This window comes from Halichoerus grypus, chromosome 2, assembly GCF_964656455.1.
Source record: "Halichoerus grypus chromosome 2, mHalGry1.hap1.1, whole genome shotgun sequence".
Taxonomy (NCBI): Eukaryota; Metazoa; Chordata; class Mammalia; order Carnivora; family Phocidae; genus Halichoerus; species Halichoerus grypus.
In genome coordinates, this window is record NC_135713.1 from 94,215,993 (window position 1) to 94,239,891 (window position 23,899).

The 23,899-nt window shown below is 36.0% G+C and overlaps 1 protein-coding gene across 4 annotated transcripts in view; it reads left to right on the plus strand.

The window, feature by feature from the left end:
* Nucleotides 1-18,164, plus strand: part of AP3B1 (adaptor related protein complex 3 subunit beta 1) — a 257,305-nt gene extending 239,141 nt beyond the window's left edge. The window contains exons 25-28 of one of the 4 annotated variants that reach the window (XR_013445739.1): nt 792-889; nt 2,122-2,158; nt 5,926-6,064; nt 17,445-17,581. Coding sequence is in view for 2 of the 4 variants with exons in the window: in XM_078067158.1 (XP_077923284.1) it covers nt 792-889; nt 5,926-6,064; nt 17,445-17,598 (391 nt within the window). In the remaining 2 variants the exon portion in view is untranslated. Of the gene's footprint in view, nt 1-791; nt 890-2,121; nt 2,159-5,031; nt 5,070-5,925; nt 6,065-16,509; nt 16,708-17,444 lie in introns of those variants that run through there. The other 3 variants (XR_013445738.1, XM_078067159.1, XM_078067158.1) reach the window with 3 other exon arrangements.
* Nucleotides 18,165-23,899: the final 5,735 nt, after the last annotated feature.

Genomic DNA, 23,899 nt, shown 5'->3' on the forward strand with positions numbered 1-23,899 from the left:
TTGAAATAATAACTTTTACCACATGCTGATCAATAACGTTAATGAAAAACACTACTAAAAAATGAGACTTTTTGTTTTAAAAAAGCAAGTTTGCAGATGAGTATTACTTTATTAGCACATATCTAAACACAGTATGGTCACTTGATTTTATTGTTTATATTTATTTTTACTAAAAACTAATTTTTAGTTTTTTTAAATTTAGTTTCTCTCTCCAGAGAGAGAGAGAACGAGCAGAAGCAGGGGAGCAGGAGAGGGAGAAGCAGACTCCCCACTGAGGAGAGAGCCCGACACGGGGCTTGATCCCAGGACCCTGGCATCATGACCTGAGCCAAAGGCAGACACTTAACCGACTGAGCCACCCAGGCACCCCTAAAAACTAATTATTTTTAAAAAGAGATCTTAACCATTTAAGACTAAAGCACTCCGTTTTCTACACTTTAAACATACAAAGTAAAGAGAAAATATCACATCTTTATAAGCTGCACAAAGCATTCCTTTAGTAGTAATGGGTATGTGTACCCTTGATGCTTACCTATTTTTAAAAGTTCTACGTCAAATGATATATTTACATATTTCTGTAAAAAAAGTTGTTATCCAATTGATGTAGCAGATGTATTTCTCTGTGAAAGTTGAAGAGTGTTGAAAAATTTTTTAAGCCTTTTTAGCTGTGCTAGTTAAGCCAAGATCTTATACTGTATATGCTGGCATATGCTTTAATTACATTTAACTGCATAGTATTAAAGAGAATGTTTATTAAGCATTTAATTAGCTTTGATATGTTTTTCTCTTAGTACCAAGGACGATTGCTTCAGTGTTAATATTCAGCCACCTGTTGGAGAACTGCTTTTACCTGTGGCCATGTCAGAGAAAGATTTTAAGAAAGAGCAAGGTGAGAGATTACTACAATTTACTAGAAATTGACATCCCAAATAATATGTGCTCATTCTTCTGTCTGGTCTCTAAAATAAATTACCATATATACATAGCCATTAACAGATGTCTGTGAATAATCTTCCAGTTTTTGCTAATTCTTTACTTCTATAAAATAACCTTAAAGGTGTATGTTTGTCTACATTCCTGGCATACTTGAAAATTGATTAATATGTCTTTAAAATAATACATTGATTCTTTATTAACTTCTCACTTCTGGGAGTTGTGGGTTTGTCAACCTAATGATGTACTCATGTATTTTGTATTAGTGAAAATGTGAGGGATTTGAGACTTACCAACATTCTATCACTATAACTGTTATGTCTCTGTTATTTTCTTTCACTACAGAACTGTTTTTCATGTCCTACCGATATATTTCTCCCTGTACACATTAGAGTGCCTCACTCTTCGAGATAAAGTCCTAATTATTAGCATTGACCTAATTCTATAGTGAAGAAATACTGTGTTGCCCGGCTGTATCAGAGCTGAAATATCTTAAAATATGCACCTAAAAAGAAAATATTTTCAGCAGAATGGAAGTATTAATATGTTGTGCTTGCCCCAGAGTCCAGCATACCTACTAAGAAAAATAAATTTTATTTTCTTATATGAATAAGGGGAAGTAACTATGACTTGATGTGTTTAATTAAAGATAATATAAAACTAGGGCATATTTAAATGGTATAGTCAGCAATTTTTTGAAGTTTATGTGAAAGTAGGCTATTTTTCTGTCTAGAGGGGTTATCATACAAAGATTCCTTCATCTTGAGGTCGTTAAATCCTATCTGTCATGCTTCCAGAAAGTACTGGGCACATACAAATATCTATACCTAAGGAGAGACACATGCTTCTTGGCACTCCATCATTATAGTGCCAAAGATCTTTTTTTTCTTTTTTCTTTTTTCTTTTTCTTTTTCTGTAAGCCATTGCAATCCACAGTGTTCCAAAGACCTGTTGTAGAAGAATCTCACAAAGAAAATTTCATACAAGACTGTAAATTAATAGTGATCTTTTATTTTCTGCCTTATTTTTAAGTGATAAAAAAGAATGACTAAATCCCTCTTTGCATTTGCTTTTCTTGGAAGTTGATTATTGCTATAGAAGAAAATCATCTTTGTGATTTTATGATTTTATTTTTCTATTGACGAATTGATGCTTACATTTGCTATTCTTACCCTTTGCTGGCTAAAGCCTGCCTCTCTGCTTTACACCTGCTCAGCAAACCCAGGTGAGTGGCACATAAGTGACGAATAAGGCTTTGGCACATTTATTGTTAAGGGGATATTCTTTTTTTGAAAAGTGCAGCTAAAGCAGCAGATTATCATATACCTTTTCTATCCCTCAGCTTTGGTTTAGAATACTTGATATTTCGATTAAGTGTTTTGAGCTCTGCTGTGACTGAGGGATTTTTTCCCTGACTAGCCATACAGAACCGTGAGCGCACAAGAGAGGTGCACTTGCAGAGCGGCTGTGGTCCTCTGTGGGGTTGTTGCCAAAATTCCTTTTTCTTCTGCCATTTTACTTCTATGGTTGTTGATTATTTGTCTGAATAAATCTGGCAGCTGTTTGCTATGTTTAATAGAGCAGAAAGGCTACTCTGAATAAAGCTATTTGAAAATTTGTTTATATGAAGTATTTGTAAATCCTTGCAAGTCCCTTGGCATTTCTGTATCATTCTTTCTGTCTTCCTGCATTCATTCTTTGATACGGGACTTGATGCCGGCAAATTTACCACAGCATTAAGGAGTCTTTTCGATAGCATCTTCTTAGTTATAGATCTCAGCTGGTTTGGTAATCGAGGTCTCAATTCTGAATTTTACGCATGTATTTGTTTTTATACTACTCTAGGAAGAGCTTAGCTTATTTCAACAAATGATACCTAGAAAGGACTCACTAACTGAAAATCTTCAACATCCGTTTCCTCAGATTTTTATCAATGCAAACTTCCGGATGGTAAAATACCAATAAATTTAAGAAGCACCTGTGTGTGTCATTGCATGCATACATTACATAATTTTTCTACTTTAAATAAAATGAACTGACACACTTAATACCTCATTTCACAGGGCATATATTTTAAGGCTCAAGAAATGCATTAAATGCATTAATTAGGATTTAACTGGAAAAATCATAAATAAAGATAAGGAATATTTTATTTTTATACTAAAGATGTACATAATTAAAAGTTTGTACAGTATTAAATAAGAGTGCATCTAACACATTGTGCATATTAACCTATTTTAAAGCGAAAAGGGTTTTATTTCTGATATGCAGCCTGATCTATCATTTTTTCTCGATTGTTGCATTTAGAGTTCCATGGCTAAACATGCATGTTTATAAGGTTGGTGGTCGCAGTGTTAAAAGAAAGACTGGTTTATCCTAGATAGTGAAGTTACCTATAATACTCATATTAAGAATTTTAAACCAGAGCAGAATTTTTTTCATTGAGTTTTGAGCATTGCAGAATTAGTTAATGATCTAGCTGTAGAATTATTTTGGTACTGTAAATAATATGAGATCCTCTCAAAAAAAATTCAGTTTCTTAAGGCAGTTTTAATTATTATAAGAGATGTAAGCCAAACTGTTCATTCCAAACTGCCTCCTCTTACTCATTTTCTTCTTATGTCAAATTAGAAATCTAAAACTTAGAAATTTTTAATTTTATTTTCTTATATTATTTGATTTACATTTTAGCAGTTAAGTACAGCTGATTAACCTAAATTAAGTACTCTGTCCCCCTGCCTCTCTAAAATTTAGATAAATTCTAATGAAGCAACAAATTCTATGGTCAGACAATTTCAAAATATTTTCCTGGTAACTTTACCTTTATTATGTGTGAGCAGCCTATATGGTATCTAAAGTCTGTTTTTTTGTAGGAGAAACTTTTAATGATACCTTGGCATATTTTTCTTTCTCGTTAATTTGAGAATTCCTGATATATTTTCATTTAGAAAAATCTCTCGTTTAAGAAACCTAGAATGTTTACTTAATTTTATTATGATTTATGCATCCATCTTATGGTTTCCTAGCTAGCAAGATGCTAATTCTTTAAATGGTCAGACATTTACTATTTTCTGGCCCTTAACTACCACAAGCAATCATATTTGATGCCCCTTAATTAGAGCACCTTTTTTTCTTTCCAGGTTCTTTTTCCACCTCAGCAATCGAGACAATACATTTGCTTACCATGCTGCTCTCCTAAGTGTTCTTTTGCATGTAAATTAATCTTGATTCAGTTTACACTGTCATGCTGAGTGGTACAAATTGCCTATAACAATAAAACAGCATGAGTTAAAAATAAAGGGGGGTGGGAAGGCAGATTGAATGTGTGCCTTACTTGATAGGATGTTACTTTGCTTTATGCCAATACATTAGCTGACGATAATGAATCTTCTGTTCTGAAAAGCATGGTTTAGTTGATTTTTTAAATTTTACTTCAATGGAGCAGTACCTTGTCTTTTATAGACCAAGTTAGACAAACCATTAATGACAAGAGTGTTAAGGTTAAATATGAAGCAATGCATTCACTTCTCTGAGTGCTATCCATCTTTCCATTTACAGGAGCTTGACAAAAGTACTGGCTTTGTACAACATTTCCTTTAATTACATGCTGCGGGAAACAGGCTTTTAACATAAACATAGTTGCATTCATTTATTCAGCAGTTGCTCTTCAATAGAGCTTAATGGAGAAGGTTTAAATCCTAAATGAGTACACACATCTCTCAGCAGTGTTATGTCAGCAGCCACTGTGCTTTACTTAAAAGCAGTGTTTGACTGCTTGTGTAGTTTTAAAGCTTTTGCCTAATACTGAAGTTAACCAGTCTGAGACAGAACATAGTTTGAAAGTGGTTAGTAAAACCTGCTCTTTGTTAAAAGCTAGCTAAGTCTTTTTACAGTATTGGGTTTTCGAATCTTTGTGCTGCTAATCATAGGGGTTCTTTTAAATTTCAGGTTGCATTTGCAATAAATAACTAAATTAAGTACACAGCCCTGAAGGTTCAGGGCCTTTTGAAAACATAAAATCAAATTCAACCATTTTTATAAATTTTGTAAACTATTGTGCACATATCAAATGTCTCAAAAGATTATCATTTCTACTAGATACCATTAGATGTCGATGACTTATATCACAGATCCAGGTAGATGTCATTTATTATAATTATTTTGGGTTTTTTTAACCTCGGTACTAAATTTCAGTATTTGTTCCAAGGGTTTGGCATGTTATTGAATTTGTTAACTGTATGGTTTTTGTTCATAGTTTTGCTTAACTTTATTTTTTTCCTAAGTATTTCTTTAAAATGTCTCTGGAATTTAAGGTTTTTCCATTCACATTTTTCCCTTTGTTTCCAAATGTTTTGCTTCAGAAATTTCAGTTGGTGTTTTTATAATTAACTGTATAGTCCTATTCACTAGACAAATACTATTATATTTAGGTATAAATATAATATAGCTACTTAGATACTTGTGCATTTTGTAGAACCCCGTAACTGTTCAGTGACTTTCAGTCATTGCTAAGATAATTTTGATCCATCAGTTGAGGCCATTCATCAGGTAATGTTGCTGGTTATTTCAGCTCACTTTGACTTGTTCTTAGGCAGCATTTGGCAAGAGAGATCTCTGAATGAAAAGGAGAGGAAAAAAAATATTAACAAGTAAAAGCATAAATAGTTGACGTAGTCCAAATGATTATATTTTAAAGGGACTGAAATTAAATAGAATCTTTGTGATTCTACATGTTTATCTTATAGTATTGAAAATCAGATTTATTAAGAGTTATGTTCCACTGCATTTTTACACATTTTCCTATACAGTAAGGATTTAAAAATTTTTGTAACATTTGCAGTTATTTTAATTCTTTGATAATTATCTTGAAAATTATGTTCTGGAATGGGGTTTTTATATGAAAAAAGTTTTAAAATTTTGGCTATGAACTTGAAATTGTTTTAATGTAATTTTCATAAATTAGTAAAAGGGAGCCTTCTTTTGCTCTTACAGGAATGCTAACAGGAATGAATGAAACTTCTACTGTAATCATTGCTGCACCACAGAATTTCACTCCCTCCGTGATCCTTCAGAAGGTTGTAAATGTAGCCAATGTAGGTGTAGTCCCTTCTGGCCAAGATAATATACACAGGTAGGTTCACCAACATGTGATGTGGAGATAACTTGTGTGTATATATGTATAATAGATATGTATAAATATATAATTTTCACTTCATAGTTTTCCTTCAAAACACTGTATCTACCCCCCTCCCTTTGTTTCTGATGAGATATTTGATTGATTGGTTTGTGTTAAGGCTCTCTTCCCTATTTATGCAATCCTTAGCATGGACACTAGCATGGACTGTCCTGAAGGACAGACAGTGTACTTGTATTTTATAATAGCTTGGTGATTTGTAAAGGTACCGTTGTGAGCTATGGTTGAGAATTTATCCTATTTCGCCAGATTCAGTGGATTTCCAGGAAGAACTGTTTTATAAAGTAGTGCAGTTGGACTTTTTTTATTTGAAGGAGGAGGTTTGGGTACCATATACGGAGTTCCTTTTTACAGCTGCCTTGAGACTGCTCCCAGTTATAAGGAGCTACTAGAAAACCAGCATAGGGCCAAATGCAGCTTCTGTTTCTTAGACCAAATATATCTTCACCACCGAGCACTTAAAGCATGAGATCCAAGTCATTTGTCCTTAAAGGTAGCAGAAAATGAGATTAATATCGTTGCCCTCTTTGTGATCTTATGGGTGCCAGTGGCTTGAAATGAAAGTAAAGTAAAGACAAAATGTAAAAAAAGTAAACAAGCATGCATTTGTAACTTAGTCCTCTGTGAGCTTAAAGGAGTTCATTAATTCCGTCTTTATTTCCTCTGCCATTCCACTGCCAATGGCATACTTCTGCCTTTATCCATGTATATGGAAAATAAATTTAAAATCAAAAAGAATGCCTTCAGACCTTAAAATTTTTTTGAAAAAAAACTTTTTTGGTGGGTGCCTGGCTGGCTCAGTTGCTAGAGCATGCAACTCTTGATCTCAGGGTTGTAAGTTTGAGCCCTACATTGGGTGTAGAGATTACTTAAAAATAAAATCTTAAAAATTTTTTTTTCAAATTAATACAGGGATAGGAGAGCCCCCTTATAAAGAGTGTTACAGTTTATCTGAATTTTAGATTTATCTCTGCCATTATTGGGCTTGGTAATTTGAGACAAGTTATAACTTCTTGTGGGCTTTAAGGTCTTCATCTGTTTAGAAAGGGGTGGCAAGGAAAAGAAGGGGTATTGAAATGAAATTCTGTCTTATCTGTGGAATAACATTGGTCTTGGCCTCAGAAGAGCTGAGTTCAAGTCTTGATCTGCCATTATTTGTAGTTGCCTAATATCATCTACTAATTGTGACAGAATGAAAACTGCATGTGCTAATTAAAAAACAAATTTACTCTATCTTTTTTGGTTTTGTTTTGTTTTTAGAGAAAGGTCCTTAGTTAAGTTGTAATTTGAGAGGTCTGATGCTTCCATTTCTTAATTTCTGACAAGCCCTATCTATCTCACATAGGGAGATGACAAAATAATAAAATGGGTATTAGGTCATTGTTCTGGTGCCACCATGGAAATACAACTTACCAGTTATTGTTGTTCAGCAGGGGAAAAAGTTAACAGAAGGCTTTTCAATGAAAATATTTTTGTTCTGAGTTTTCCTGTTTTAATTGTTTTCTGCTTTAAATACTTCTTTTTACTTTCCTGGGTGATTTTCTCTAGCAGAAGTTCTTTGTTTTATTTATGGATATTTTGAATTATTGAAATTCCTAAAACACCAAAATGTCATATGTCAGCTGTAACTTTTAGCTTATACAATCTGAAATTTTACCTGGTACATCTAGTATCCAACAATACTTCAGTCCTGTAATTCTGTAATGTAATTCTGTGATGTACAGAAAGACATATGGTAACCCTTGTTTATGTTGGAACTTCTGATTTATTTTTTGTTTTGTTTTATATGTGAGTTAACTTTTCTGAAAGCAATGGCAGCTTTCCAGATTTTTGTTTCTTAGAAGAAAACAGCCAGACTACCTTCTCAAAGCCAGCTAATATAAGAGCTCCCTTCTTATTGGGAAATAGACTAAGAAAGACACTTAGCACAGTTCTGTAATTTTTATTAGAGCGTCGTTTGCCTGTAACTTGTCTTGGTGGTTTGGAACCTAATGCCTGTTCAAGTGATTAAATTATAGTCAATTCTTAATTATCTGTGCTAATGCAGGGAAGACACACAACTAAGAACTGTTTATATTTGGCTTTAGAATGCAGAGATTGCCCTCAAACTTAATGTTTATGGTCCTCATAGACATATACAATGTCTTGACACTTCTCTAATCCAGCTGGTGTTTGGCTCTGTAACTTGGGGGAGGAGCCCAAGTTACTACAGAGTCAAAAGTGAAAAACATGCCTATCTATAATTAAGATTAGGTTGTGCTGTCTTAATTTGCCTCACAAGTCTCATTAGATATAATTGAAAATGTTTGCATTTGCTCTCATAGTTAAAGTATGGCTGCATTAATGTTCAAAATTTCAGAAAGCTTCTAGGTAATAAAGACCTGGGTTACTTGTATTTTTCATACAGAAATTGTTAAAAATTCTCGTCCTGCATATGTAACATTTTTGGTCATTCTTTTATATTCAGTAGCAGTTAAAAAAAAATGAACAATTATTAGTAAAATCTGTACCAATGCCTTTCTTAATGTCATTTAAAATGAAATAGTAATTACTGTTTACATTATAATAACAGAAATGAGCAGTTTATCACTTCATTGAGTTGTACTCATGTTGTTAACTGTAGTGTTCGGTATCATATTATCCTCTGGAATTAATGAGTTTATATATCTAAACTTATGTTATTTAATTGCCAGTAACAAAATTGAAATCCCTTTGAACTTTTTGAGTGACTCCTTTATTCTTCTGTGACAGTTGCTTTTTGAGTTGATGAAGACTAGGACCAAAGTCATTCTTGTATTTATATATAATGGTAATTGATTTAAGATTACTTTAAAAAAAACAAGTGTGAAAAGCATTTTGAATATTAGTATTTTAAGATATTAAAAATCTCAGTACAACAAATTATTCTTGGCTAGGCTATCTTCTATTTAATTTTTCAGGATCTTTTATTTCTGAGAGGAGTTTTCAGTAAGCATCAGAGTATTCTTTTTTTTTTTTTTAAGATTTTATTTATTTATTTGACAGAGAGAGACACAGTGAGAGAGGGAACACAAGCAGGGGGAGTGGGAGAGAGAGAAGCAGGCTTCCCGCGGAGCAGGGAGCCTGATGCGGGGCTCAGTCCCAGGACCCTGGGATCATGACCTGAGCTGAAGGCAGACGCTTAACGACTGAGCCACCCAGGCGCCCCCAGAGTATTCTTTCTGACCATTCAATGAATAAAGTTTCCACTGTCTTAATTTTGGAATAATTTATTCCCACTACTCTTAAAATTTGAATAGTTTTTACATTAAATGCCAGGTTAAAAAATAGTTAATATAAGAATTATCTAAGAAAAAGGGAATCTTCATTAATATGTAGAAGTGCGTAATAGTGTAAAGTAGACATTTTAATTGAATACATAGCAGAAAATGGTTCCTACATAACAACAGAGAATGTCCTCTGTTAAGAAAAAGTCAATTAAAGGAGCACAAGCTTTATGGAATTCATTTAAAAACCAGGAACATTTCTTAAGTAATTAACTGCTTTTCAAGATCAGTAAGAAAGCATATCTACTGTTAGATTATATGACATTTAGTTTTGATTTTCTAAATGAGCAGTAGTCTCAGAAAGCCAACCAGTATACTATTGAAAGACAACTTTATTTTCATTTCTCTTTTACTTGCTTGGTGATTGAAAAGGCTGCTCTTTGAGAACAAAACCATCCCACTGAGATCTAGAGTTATGGTCATTATGGCAACCTGCTATTTTCCATATTACAGTTACCACATGATAAGGGGTAATACAGAAATGAGAATTTAAAGTCATCAAAAAAGTGTTTATTAACCATGGAGCTGAATATCTTCATGTCCTGTGTTAGTTATTCATATTAAAACATGTTGTATGTTTTATGTGTTGTAAAAGTCTTAAAGCATATTATTTAAGACAGTACTAATAAACCAGTATATAAATGGAGTACACACAAAGGGCATAGTGAACAATAGTAAACCAGTATATGAATGGACTGCAAAGGGAAAATGTCAATATTTAGTGTGTTTAGGGGAAGAGAATTAGAGAGACTAGCAATGGGAATCTTAGGTACATCCAGGGCCAGGAAAAATTTCTTGTGTTCCTCTGAGAAAGAAATCAAGTAAGGGTTTATGACTGAGGTTTGTATTCAACAATGTAGAGACCATGGTGCATTTTCTTTTATTACATTGTTTGTCCTCTCATAAAGGTACTAATGTACAGTGAGCAAAAAGCAGAAAGCTAAAAATCTGTAGCTCCAGAATCTTTAAGGTTTTTCTGTACAAAAGAATCCTGTGGAGGGTTGTGTAAAACTCAGATTCCTGAGACCTACACCCAGGGACTCAGATTTAGTACATCTGGGGTATGGCCCAGCAGTCTGCGTTTTAGCCAGCGGTCCAGGCGGTTCGAAGGCCGAAATGTTCCAGAGTTCACAGTTTGAGGCTGCCTTATATTATCAAGAGTTAATGACAGCTACATGACACATGTTAAAGTATATCTTTCCTGTTCATGCATTTCCTTTTTACAGATTAGTTATTAAGAGATGCTAATAGACGGAGGTGTTTGATTCGGTTTTTTCTTATAGCCATGCCGTTGTGCTCCAGCAAGAGTATATTGTTAATTATATGAGTGTATTACAGACCTGTCTGTGAAACAGTCTCAGACCACAAGTAAAAGTTTGTCTTTCAGCAGTCCCAACTATTTCACATTTTAACCCAGTTTCCGGAATTCTGACATTCAATAACAGTGGTGGTGGTAAAAAGAGTCATACTGCCTACTCAATCTTGCCCTTTCAAGAGCAGCAAATTGACCCCGTGAGGGGGAAAATGTGATAATTTGAGTAAAAACAGAAAGCCTTGTCTCTGCCATGATTCTATTTTAGCTCTTAGCTTATTCAATAAGACCCAAAACAGTTTTCATTATTAACTTGTATTCAATACTTACAGTCCTTTCCCCGCCCCATGTATCTTAAACTGTGTTTGGATCTTGTTTACTGTGTCACTTTTTGAATTTGCAAATTCTGAATATGTGCAACTTGTGAATAATTACAGTCTTAATAGAATGAACGTTGTTTTACTATTGTTACTTAGGTCCTTAAGTATTAGGAAAATCTGGTGCTGTGGATAGAACAGTGTATCCATGGCAACCCGGCAGTCAACTTTTTAATTTACCAACATATTTAAAGACAGTTTATTTGTTTCAGGTTTAAAATCAATAATCTTTTTATTTAATTGAAGTACATGTAAAGAACAACTTGTTTCATTTCTAGGCCTTCAGCTCATCCAGTGAATCACTGTTCTTGACATACATGTTTAATGTTATTAGTAGGAGAAATACTGGTATATACTACCATTTCCATCATAAGATGTCTATGCTGTGTAAGTCCTTCATTCAGTATTTTTTGATGACTTGTGACAGATTTTCTTAGTGCTAGGGTTACAAACATGAATGGCATAGTCACTTCTTGGTGGGGTCTTTGATATTTCCCTTTCTTCTGTTCTTAGGTTGCTCAACCTTTGGGTTATTGTTTTTGTTTGTTGTTTTATTTATTTTTCCCTAGTAACTATGAAATATTTAAATACCAGGTAATTTTGAAGGACCATAATAGAAAACAAGTATCTTGGTGCCCTAATTTTATAAGCCCTGAAACTATAGTAACCATACTTCAGCTGTATTAAAACAAAATTTTTTGTAAACAGTTGTTAGTATAAAGATACCAGGCTTTGGTCTTACCTCCTGTATAACAAATTTGGAATCTCAAACAGGACTAAAGATTTGTGGAACCCATTTAGAAATCAGAGTTCTTGCTCAGGTTGAAGATTGTCCACTAGAGGGCAGCACTGCTTTTTTATCTGCGGCTTTGATCTCTGCAGGCTCTGTTGAGTAGCATTTCATTGAAAAACAAATGTAGACCTCAGTTAATTTTTACACGGAAAGCATATTTGGATATTTCAGAACTAACCAAACTACACAGCTGATTTTGCTTTAAAGCATTCTTTATTTAAGTTTTAATTCCACCATTTGTGAGGTAATATTCTGTAATGCAACAGTTTTACTAATAGGAATACATGTAACTGTTTTCATGTAGAAATGAAAGAGAGGTATTCTTGATGATTTTCTTTTCGGGTTGACAGTTTTATAAGGAATCAAAGAGAATGGGGTAAGAATTTATTTGTTTTACTATTTGGTTTTCTGTTAAGGCCCATCCCATCCCACCCCCACCAAATAGACAAACCAAAAATGCTTTGGAATAACTGGAATATTTCATGTCTTCTTTGAGAAAGTGCACTTAAGAGATTTATTTAGCTTTCCTGTATAAAGAAAGAGAATGCGTCATTGACAAGATAGTGTGGAGAATCATTTTTTATACCATGTTTAAAGATTAGAACAGAATACAGAGAGTCTTAAGTTACAAAGGTGGCTCATTTTTTTTTAACTCTTCTCATCAGATTGTTAAAGGAAAATACTATAATATTGCTGGCTGATTTTTTAAAAATAATGGGGAAAAATACATTGCTTTGGACAAATTCCCTAAACTTGAATCACATGTAATTTTTTCCCCTCAGTATTAATTCTATTAGGTAATGGGCTTAACTTTAAAATACAATTTTATAGTCAACAAAATGGAATTTTTTTACAACTTACAAATTCTCTGTTTAAAATGTTCTGTATTAACTCAAAGTAATAAGGACTTATCATTTTAAATTTTTTGGAAAACAATGCTCCAAATGATCATGCTTTGGTATTTGATGTTAGGATGGTTATTCAAACCAGTATTTCTTACATATAATGATTGTGCAACTTCATTACACATTTGTCAACTTTGGACTAATTATTTTTATACAGCTAGGGCAGGACACTGCATCTTGTGATCGTCTTTCTTACTAATAGGATTCTGTCTGCTTCAGCAGGCAGTAATTGAAGGCTTCATGTACAGAGTAGGGGAAAAAAAAAGTTTTAGCCTGAGTGGGCCATTGTCACAGCTTCTGGTAACCGGTAGAACAGAAAACACGAGAAAATTGAACTCAGAATAGAAAAATCAGAAACCAGGAAGACTATCCAAGAGAAGAAAAAGCATGTCTTAGAGCTGTTGCATTAAATGTAGCAAATATGATTCTACTTAAAATTTTTATGTTTGTGAATACCCTGGAGATTGATACGGTCTCTCAGATAAATACTTTTTAATTCATGTTGTCCTGTTAACATTGCAGGTATTCAAACAATTGAGTTGTAGAATTTCTTTTCCTTCTGACAAAGAACATTTATGGTCCATAGCCAGCTTCTCATAAATCTAAAAAAAAAGTGTGGTTTAAGTGCATGAGGGAATAAGGCCAGGTATTGTAGATAGTAAATTTATACAAATTTGTTGTTGTTACCTGAGCTTTTTTCATAATTCTGTCAGTATTTAAGACAAATTAACTTTTTTAGAAAAGTAGTATCTTCATTTAGGTTTGGCAAGCAGCTTATTTTGTCTTTTTCTTTAATCTTGAGAATTCTTACAAGCTTCAAAAATTAAATGTCAATTGGTAGAGATAATAGACAAAAAACATGTAATGAAATGAAATACAGATATATCTAAACAGTTTTACCTTCTCAGTTGGTGATTACAAACAGCCAGTGCTTGGTGGTGGAATGAAAAATGAAAAATTATGAAAAATACCTAGATGGTATCCTTTTAATAACATGGAGCCCGTCATACATAGGCAATACATCTTTAACTGTCATCCTCTTATTTGTTCTCATTTGTGTTGTTACTGGTGTTCGAGGTTGGTTGGCCTCCCAGAAGTCCCTCCCTGTGTTACAGCCCCATTCAGGAAGGTTTTATATTTTTCATTGCCGGTGTGTCTTTTGAGGGCGTGGGAGGTGGGGGGGGGGGGTGTTTACAATTTTTTAAATCTTTAAAAGCAGAAATTAAAAAGTGATTATGATAAAGCACCAAGTCAGGATACTTTGAATTCCGTAATGGTGCAAATTCAAGTTCACAATTTTGAAGGGAAAAATCTTCCCTCTTCAAGCTTTTGGAACAGTAGTAGATTATATACATATTAGGTAAATAAGAAAAACCTTAATTTATCAGTGCATTTTGCATATTTGAGAATGTGTATAATCCAGAATCAGAATACTTGGGTTCAGATTCCTGCTCAACCATTCACTAGCTGTGTGCCCATGAGCAAGTTTCTCAACTTCTGTGGGCCTCAGTTCCCTCATCTATAAGGTGATCTGCCTCGAAGAATCAAATGAGTGCCCGTGACACAAAGCACTTAATAAATGGCAGTTGCAATGATGGCTATGGTGATCCAGAAACTTCACATACCTTCTGAAAAAGTTTGGTCACAGTCTTCATCTTCGTTTGAGGTCAAGTACAGAGGTTCTGCTGTCAGCCATTAAATTTAGCATAGAAGTGTTTGACCCAAGCTCTCTTTATAATCAATATTTCTTATATCCAAAAGCTAGCTGTGTGTTATTTATTAATTGGTGTTCTTTCCATAACTGTCTTTCGGTGTATTTTTAAAGCATATCCTGTTCGGGCATTAAGCGATTAATAAATTTTGGGGGGTGGCTTTGCTTTTCATGGACCAAAACAAACCAGTTGTAATCATGCTGTGTTCCAATTAAATACATCCTTTTTGAACTGTGAAATGAGAATGTCAGAACATCTGATCTTCTAGTCTTCTGCTTTAAAACATGGCTTTTACCATTTGTGCCCACTAGCACAGAGAGACCTAGTTAAAGGCAGTAGCTTTTACACCAGCTAACAGATATTATTGCTAGGATGATTTGCTTAGCATGTTTCCACTGTAGTGTAAGCAAAGACCTCTTTTCTTTCATGCCCCTATTCTTTATAGTATTGAGAATTTTGTGGTAATAGGATTTCAAAAACATGTACAAGACACTAATTTTAATCTCTGTAAACATACTGACGTCAAAATTGACGTGTGTCTCTGCTGAGTTTATATTATTGTACCATCGACTCTTAAGTTTTTAATAGAAAAGAGATAAAATGTGCCTTGGGGCTGTGCAACCCTGAAATTCAAGTGCTTTTGTGTCCCTATTCAGACATAATCTCCTTCTCTGCAGTCCCAAGGCACAAGTGTTAAGTAAATAAAGGAACTAATAAGACTATTGTTTACATAATTATAACCCTGTCAGAAATAGGGACCTCTGTTGAAATATGTATTGAATGAAGATTTGGTGATGACCAAATCTGTGGGGGAAAAAAGTTACATAAATGAGTAGGACAGTAGAGCCATGTAGTATCATTTGGTTTAACATACAGACAAGGTTTAACAGAAATACAGAAACAGGATTCTCCTATGAAGCAGAAGAACCTCAAAAATGTGGGCAAAAGAAATGCATAAACTTGTAAGGGGTGATAGGAAAGAGGGACCTCTGGGGGCTGGTGATATTTGTGTTCTCTAGAAGATGGAATTAGATACGCATTTCCTTATGTCTTTTGTGGACATCTGAAGAGCACACAGATGTGTATAGTATGAGAGCTTTACAAAATCTCTTTAAAAACACTGGTATGATTTCTCTTTCTAAACTGGTTACTTACAGTTGCTTCTCTCAAGTAGAAAAACTGCTCTGTCGGACTCCTTACCAGTCTTCAGTGTGTTTGGAGAGAGTAGCTTTCCATGTTTGTAGAAAATAACACAAATAAATGACTGGGAAGGCTTCTAACATACTTTATCAACAACCCACCAGCTCACATTTTAAGATGCAACCTGAAAGTGTTGATAATATTTTGAATTACATAAAATTAGCATGTTTGTTTTGCTTTTGAGTCATTATTCTGATTATCGTTGGGAAACTGATTTTCATGATTCTGTTTAGGTCAAAAATGGCTTGTTAGGTTTCGGGGGGAAAAAAATGTGTTATAAGATCTTGATGTCATTTTTTTAAAACTCAAAAAAGAAATTACTTTTCATTTAAAGAGAATCTGCTTCCTGCTTAAGTGGCTAATATTTTAATTAAGTTGGGAGTGAAGTTTTTCTGAGTGTCTCCTGATAAACTCCCTCTTTTATGTTGATGGTAATTAAACAGATCCCTGAGGACGCCACGGGCTCTGCGCAAGGCCCATGCTAATTGTCAGACATGAGACACTGACCAGTTGGTTTGCTCTTGAATAGTCCGCAGCGTGCTGTCAGCGCGGCAGTTTTATTTTTATGTATTGTGAGCTGTTGTCAGGGCTAACTGGGTGCCATTGTGGCTGAAGATGTTGCGCAAATTGAGGCAGATGGCTCAGATTCAGACACGTGTCATACAGAAAGGGGAAAGGGGATTGGCCCTGCAAAGTGGGGTCACAGCAGGTCACAGACCTGCTCTACACTTGTTAGTGTTTTCAAAAGCTCATGTGCGGCAACTTTGTTTTTCTCCAGTCATCCCTGCAATCGAATCCCCTCCCCCTCCCCAAAATGTGTGGAACATGCTCCATGTGGAAAATGAAGGCCTAGGAGGGTACCGTCCTCTTCCTTAACGTCTCTGGGGCTCAACTGTGCGTGCAGAATGAATTAGCAGGATTGACAGAAGTTCATTGTGCCTCCAACAGCTTTTCAGTCAATTGCAGTGCTTAAAAGGCTAGTTTTGCTTTTAATTCCATGTAATTAGTAGATTCTTCATGTCTTGGAATTTAGTAATGGAGCCTTAGACTTCAAGTTTCTTCTATTCTAAAGCAAAAAGAAGTATCTAACATCCTGAACATTAAAAAAAATCTAAAAAGAGGGTGTGTGGTGTTGTACCTGGCTGTGCTGTGATTTTGTTACATGTCATCATCAACATTAGAGATTGAATTTGAATATTTTAACATGCATGCATGAATTTTTGAAATAGTATGAGTTTTATAATGTCCATAAAATTACCTAACTTCTTGCATAATCATTTTCACATATGAGGAATTAAAATTTCAAGTTCTTTGACAAAAGTAACTTTTCTTAATATGTTTTAAAAATAAAAATACAGTGGTTTATTTTAAATGGCCCCATGCATGGTGAAATGTTAAATATCAAATGAATGATTCCCAAATATATATTAATGGAGAATTATTCACATACACCTGTTGTCCAAACTAATAAGTAAAATAGACTTCCTTTTCTTGTTCCGTTCTAACAATGCACTAAAATTACCTGCCTGTGGTAAGCATGGTGCTGGGCAGTTTATTGATTTTTCAGAAGAATGCTTGGCTTTGGGTTTTTGGCAGTAGGGAACCTGTAAGAAATTACTGAGAAAACAATTATTTTAAACCTATTTGAGTCTGTGCCGTCTCCTTTCCCCCACCCCCCCTCATAACAAAAGGCCTCTCTTTTTTTATGTTCAGGTTTGCAGCTAAAACTGTGCACAGTGGGTCGTTGATGCTCGTCACAGTGGAGCTGAAGGAAGGCTCTACAGCCCAGCTTATCATCAACACTGAGAGAACTGTGATCGGTTCTGTTCTGCTGCGGGAGCTGAAGCCCGTCCTGTCCCAGGGGTAACCTGCTTACATCTGGACTTCAGAATCTGGCACACAACAAAAGTGCCTGGCATCCACTACTGCTGCCTTTCATTTATAATAATAGCCCTTCCATCTGGCAGCGGGGGAAGAATACACTCTTGACATTCTTGTCTCCTGCTTTAGAATGCTGGTGTGTATCTATCATGTATGCAGTACTTGCCCCCTTTTCGCTTTGCTAACCAAAGAACATATATTTTACTGTCAGTTTTCTCAACTCTTGAATCCATGTGGCGTTTTCTCTGTCCTGCTACTTCTTCTGGCCTTCTCCTCTTCTCTTTTTTCACCACGATGGACATGAATTGGGTATTTTAAGTTCATTGGAAATTACCCTCCCTCCCAGTGTAAGCAAAAAATCAGCCTAGAAATAGTCTAAATGGCCTCTCAGCTTGGTATCTGAAAATTGGGGTAGCACACTTTTTAGAATTAAATACAAAAACAACAAGATCGCTGCAGAATTTTGTTCTATGAATTTCCTGGTATTGTAATTCGTTATTGACAATGCTCATCATGAAATCATCTCTGAATAATAAACTAGCATATGAATAACATGTGTCTTTGCATTTTTAATGAGAAACTGTGTAATCCCAAAGTTCATTGGCTGATAGTTCTTTATTTTAAAGTAAATGGCTTGAGTGTTACATTCTGCAAAGAAGCAATCAATGGGGTTTAGTTAGTGAAAAAAAACCCACTTTCAAACTCAAGTAGATTTTCTAATTGTTTTATAGAGTAGTTAACTCCAAGAAAAAAATTGATATATTTAATAACAACAGCAAAAATCATCATGTTGTAACATAAAATGTCTCTTTCTGTGCAATCTTGATTAGTAGGGATCAGATTATAAGGTGTATTACACCTGCTGAATAAATTCTTTTTATCTCATTGCTCCTTTACAAATCTTGATGCCCAACTTAGACAGACTGAAACACCTTTGGAAACTAACCAGTATAAACCTAATTGTAGAAGTTTTAAGAACCAGTTACATAATCAACATATTCGCTCTTTTCCCTGCAGTGTTTATTTTGTTTGCTGACTTAGGCAAGTCACTGTTTTTAGTTAGATTGTTCTATAACCAGGACATTTTTTTCTAAATCTTTTATACCTTTTTTAAACCAATTGAAATTTTATTTACCTTTCTGATATAAGGTAATAGAGAGTATATGCTAGTCAGTTCCCTTTCTTTAAAGCCACATAACGATTTTTAAAAAGTAAAAAGAATATATATTGGTGGAAACACCATAGAACATATATAAAGAGGAAAAAAAAACATTCTTAGAAAATACGCATTGAATAAAACAGACCTGAAAAATTAAATTTTCAAGCTTGTGAGCTGGGGAGAGCAAACCAGAGCAGCGACTCCGGGTGAGAAGTAGAGCTGTGGGAGTCACGTGTCCGGCCTCGCCCTGGAGCCTCCCGGCCATGGCGGAGCAGACAGCCAGGAGCGACGCTGTTACTGCAGCCGGTTGGCATTTCCATTAATAATCCTGTTTCTCGGGGCTTGCTTCACAACTTTGGGGTTTTCAGTCAACAACTTTTGCAAATGTTATAAAGAGTTTGACAGGCTAAATACCTGTTTTCTGAAAAACATATTTACACAATGCATCAAAGCAGAGGGAACATGTATGTTGTGGTGTAGACAGGTTTTTGTTTTCCTTAAATGAGGGCACTTCTCTTTGAAAACAGGTTACTCATAGGTACGTATTTGGAAACTAAGGAAATTTCAGTGGAACTTTACTTTTGAATAAGATCAATTTTTGATAGCTAACCTTGAGATTTAAAATCTATACTAAATAATATAATGTGGCATGCTAACAGTTGAAGCCATTTTAACATCAATAGCTTAGTATCATTAAAATATTTTTCATATAAGTGGAAATTAGAAAAATGACCAAAATCCCAAGTTTTAAGATTTGGGGGTGGAAGGGGGTGGGTTTCTTCCTTTTTTGGTACAGTGTTTAAGAGTTCCTTACCTCATATTTCCTTTAACTTTATCATAATCCATGATTATCTCTAAATTGTTCCATTGAGTCGAGTTAGTCAATGTTGAATTCTTAATTCTAGCTATATTTTTTCATTTTAATGTCCACTTAATGGGACATTTTATGTACACCAATCTTGAAGAATGGCTCTCGTAGTATATTTCAGACTGAGCCTCATTTTTGGTATCACATTGCCTCATTTTCAGTATCTCAATACATTTGCTTTATTTATTATAAGAAAAGGAGAATGTTTTTATTCTGAAGAGCCTATAACAATGAACTTATCAAATTAAAATACTTGATACTTGCCCTTCTCAGGAACTATTTGCAAACATTTGAATAACTTTATAATAGCTTATGAGAAGTTTGCCCTTGTAACCTATGGTTCATGTTAAGAAGATAGATATTACATTAGAGGAGACAAGAATCCAGAATGATGAATAATATAAAGGGAGGTTTTAAAAAGCAAAGTTTAGCTAGCTAGAGGAAAACCTAAGCTTTTTTACCTTCTTTGTTTCCTCTCTAATCTCTCTAACGTTATAGGGGAATGTGTTTAAACAGGGAAAAGGCCTCTTTTCACATAATGAGGGGGGGAAAGCCCTATGTTACAGTGCAAAATTAACAAAGCCTTACTGTTTCCTCTCTATGTAAAGCCTGCATCCACGGTGAAACGTGAAGAACTGCAGTAACCATTGTCAGGGGTATAGTAAAATAGAAGATATGCGCTCTACCCCCAAGAAACCACAGTCCAATTGGCAATAAATGAAGAAATGGCATTGTGGACTTCACTGAGTCAGTGAGCCCTGGTTTGCAAACAAACTTCACTTACATACTAATACAGGCCCACCTCCTTCCCCAGCCCCACTCACTTTGGGTACCAAGTCCAGTAGCTTTAAGTGAGCTCTCAGGTCCCAGAGTCTTGCTGAACCCATCTCTTCACCTCCACCTCCCCCTCCTCACACAGGTGACCTGACCAGACCAGCCACTGGGTGCACGCTTCTTTTGTTCTTCCATCAATCGGAGGTCGCTTAATTGAAAGGCGATTACTTTCTGACCATATACTTGCTTTTTTTTTTTTATCCTTTTCCTTACCATTCCTTCCAACTTGACCAGTTACCTCAAGAAAAGTTTTCACGATCACTTTTACTCTCTTCTTGAGATTTTAGAGGAACCAAAAAAACAAAACAAAACAAAAAGCAAGTTTATGATAGTGTTAGACTCTAGATGAATGGAAATTGTGTTTAATAGAAAAGCATGCCCTTAAATGGACCAGAAGTTTGTTCCTGAATCTTCTTGGTCTCCATCTCCTTTCTTTATGCAACTTCCCAACAAATGGCGTTCAGCGCGACTAAATGAAGGCTTTACTCTTTCTATCTTAGTAACTTTCCTACCACTTTTCAGCTGTGCTGTGGACTAAGCACTATTTTAAGACCTGACGTGGTAAGTTAACTACCATTTGAAATTGTTTTTTGAATAAAAATATTTTAGATTTCACGTGATCACTTGACCAACAAACTTGGAACATAGCTGTTTGAAAGCTGAAATTGTTTCTGGAAAGAGTTGTGAAGCAGTTGCATGATTGTCAGATCACACCAGAAAGAGCTATTGGGTTTAGGGGGAAGCAGTGTTCACTGGGTTAGAGAGGTCTGAGAAGGTTCCACTGAGGCAATGAAGCTGGATGGCATTTAGAAGAGAAAGTTTCTGGAAGAATAGATTGTTCTCAACTGAAGCTGTCTCTTAGAATGTACCTTTGTATAGAGAGCAACTTAGCCACACACCACTCTGTGCCCCCATTTCTCCCTTCTGCCTTCCCAGGCTGTCCCCCTGATGCCATCCCCCAGGTCTGCAGCTCAGGGGCTGTGGTAGGTCAGAGGAGAAGCGAATGGTTGCCATACTGTGGGTGGGGCTGCACTGCCCTTGGAAACTGGAGGCAGGAAAAAGAAGATTGGGAACCAGTGAACTAGAGATCAGGAGAAATCAGCTTTGTTGGTTCTACTGTCCTGTTTGTAAGCTAGTGTTAGATATTTCCTTGGGGATTTTAGTTACTTCCTGTGCTTTTGAATTATTTACAGGTTCTGAAGTCTTTTTGGACTTAAAAGTAGCTAAAGAATATGAGATTGCATTGGTATCTATTTACTGGTTAAGTGATTGTATGTTGAAGTGATGCCTAATCTTCTCCCCCTTGTGTCTGTCTTTCTCTGGAGCCAAATTGATGTACATAGTCACTTGTACATGTAATTCCTGGCCGCTTCAGTAAATGTGTACACTGAAGACCCAAGCCCCTCAGAACTCAAACATGGAATTATTACAACAGACTCAAACTTGTCTTTAATGACCTAAAACACTGCTTTCTCATCTACAACCTTGAGCGCCAGAGACACCAAAAATAAGGCTGAAGTGGAGAATTGTATTAAGTAATCTCTGCACCCAGTGTGGGGCTTGAACTCACAACCCCGAGACCCAGAGTCTCATGCTCTACTGACTAAGCCAGCCAGGTGCCCCAGTGTAGAATATTCTCAGATCTAGAGATGTTTAGAAAGCCTAACCAGTAGATAATTTTGCCAGTGGGCTCATTCATGTAAACTCTTAAAGACTGCAGATGCTGCACGTGGGCTTGGAGAGAACAGGGAACCCTCACCTTGCCCACACCCTTCTCTTTAACTGGCCTGGGAGGGGTTGCCAAGGGGGGAGTTTCATAATATGAGAGGGAGGGAGGGAAGATAGATTAGCTCTCAAACTGTAGCTCAACCAAGATTCTGGATTTGTTCCTCCTAGAAGAGCATCTTCTCACCCATGTAAGAACCAATTTGGGCGGGGGGGAGGGGTGGTTTCTGTAAGCAGTGTGATGGATGTGAAGACTTGTTTTACAGTAGGGTAAATCATCTCCATGGATAACAGTAAGGAATTGTCAAGACCGTGGCCTACAAAAAGAAAAATACTAAATTTTGCCTTTGCAAAGTAACTGAAAAGGGTTGTATAAAGATGGGCCCCTAAGCCTAAATTTAAATTCCCCATTTCTTTTTTTTTTTTTTTAAAGATTTTATTTATTTATTTAAGACAGAGAGAATGAGAGAGAGAGAGCACATGAGAGGGGGGAGGGTCAGAGGGTGAAGCAGGCTCCCCGCCGAGCAGGGAGCCCGATGCGGGACTCGATCCAGGGACTCCAGGATCATGACCTGAGCCGAAGGCAGTCGCTTAACCAACTGAGCCACCCAGGCGCCCTAAATTCCCCATTTCTAATGAGTTCATTGTTACATGCTTATTCCCTTTGTTAGTAAACTGTGTAAAGTTAGGAATGACAACAAAGGGTGAGGCGTGAACCCAAACACACTGCCCAGGGGAAGTTAATGCAGACTTTTGGGGGAGACCAAGTCCCCTCCCAACTTAAGGTTTAATTTTTGGCTGACAAAATGAAGCCGTCCTCAGAGGGCCTCATACCGGCATCACACTGAAGTCGCCAACACCCAAGGGCACTCTTTCCGTGACCCCAAGAGCCTCCATTTTGCTCAGGCCTCATCAAAACCACGGGGCCTACATAAAAATATTTTGTAAACAAAGTTACGGGCAGCTCAGTTTTCTAATTGAAAGTAATTATGATTTCTGTGCTGTGGTGTAATTACCTAAAAAAATGTTATTTGATGATTAAGATTCTGGAGTGAATTGTGTTCTTTGGGCTCTCGCGCCGGGCCTCCATCGGGGACTTGGTTTCAGCGGCGTGCAGCTGCTGGAGCTGATTTACAGTGCTGCGGCTGTGGCTGGTCATAAATAAATCCTCTTATATAGTTGTTATGAACACCTGTTAGATCATCTGTCAGCAAAGCGCTGTTCACATTTATCATGGCGCGGGAGTCATTTTACCTCAATCCATTTCCAACTGACTCAGCCTCCATCGCCGGATTACTATTACCACACCATAATCGCTCCTTCCCACTCCATGTTACAACTTGCAGATAAAAGATTTCACTACTTGGCCAAATTTCATAAATAAAGGAGCAGTTCAGTGCAGTAAAAGTTTATTTTTGTCGTCATTTGTCACCCCATTATTCTATAAATCAGATGGAATAGCGCGATCGCTGGCTCAGGCATTGCTGTCAGCCTTAGGCATGGAAATGGTCCGGTTCTTCCTTTCAGATGAGATGACATGTCTTTCAGACTTAACTGGCTTATGGCTTTGTTTCACCCATTTTATTTTATTACCCCTCCAAAAAAAATCCTTGGGGAACGGAAAGATTTACAGAGTGAAATGGAAACAGAAAACACAGCCCAGCACACTGCTTAGCTCAGTGATCTGCATTTCCCCCCATC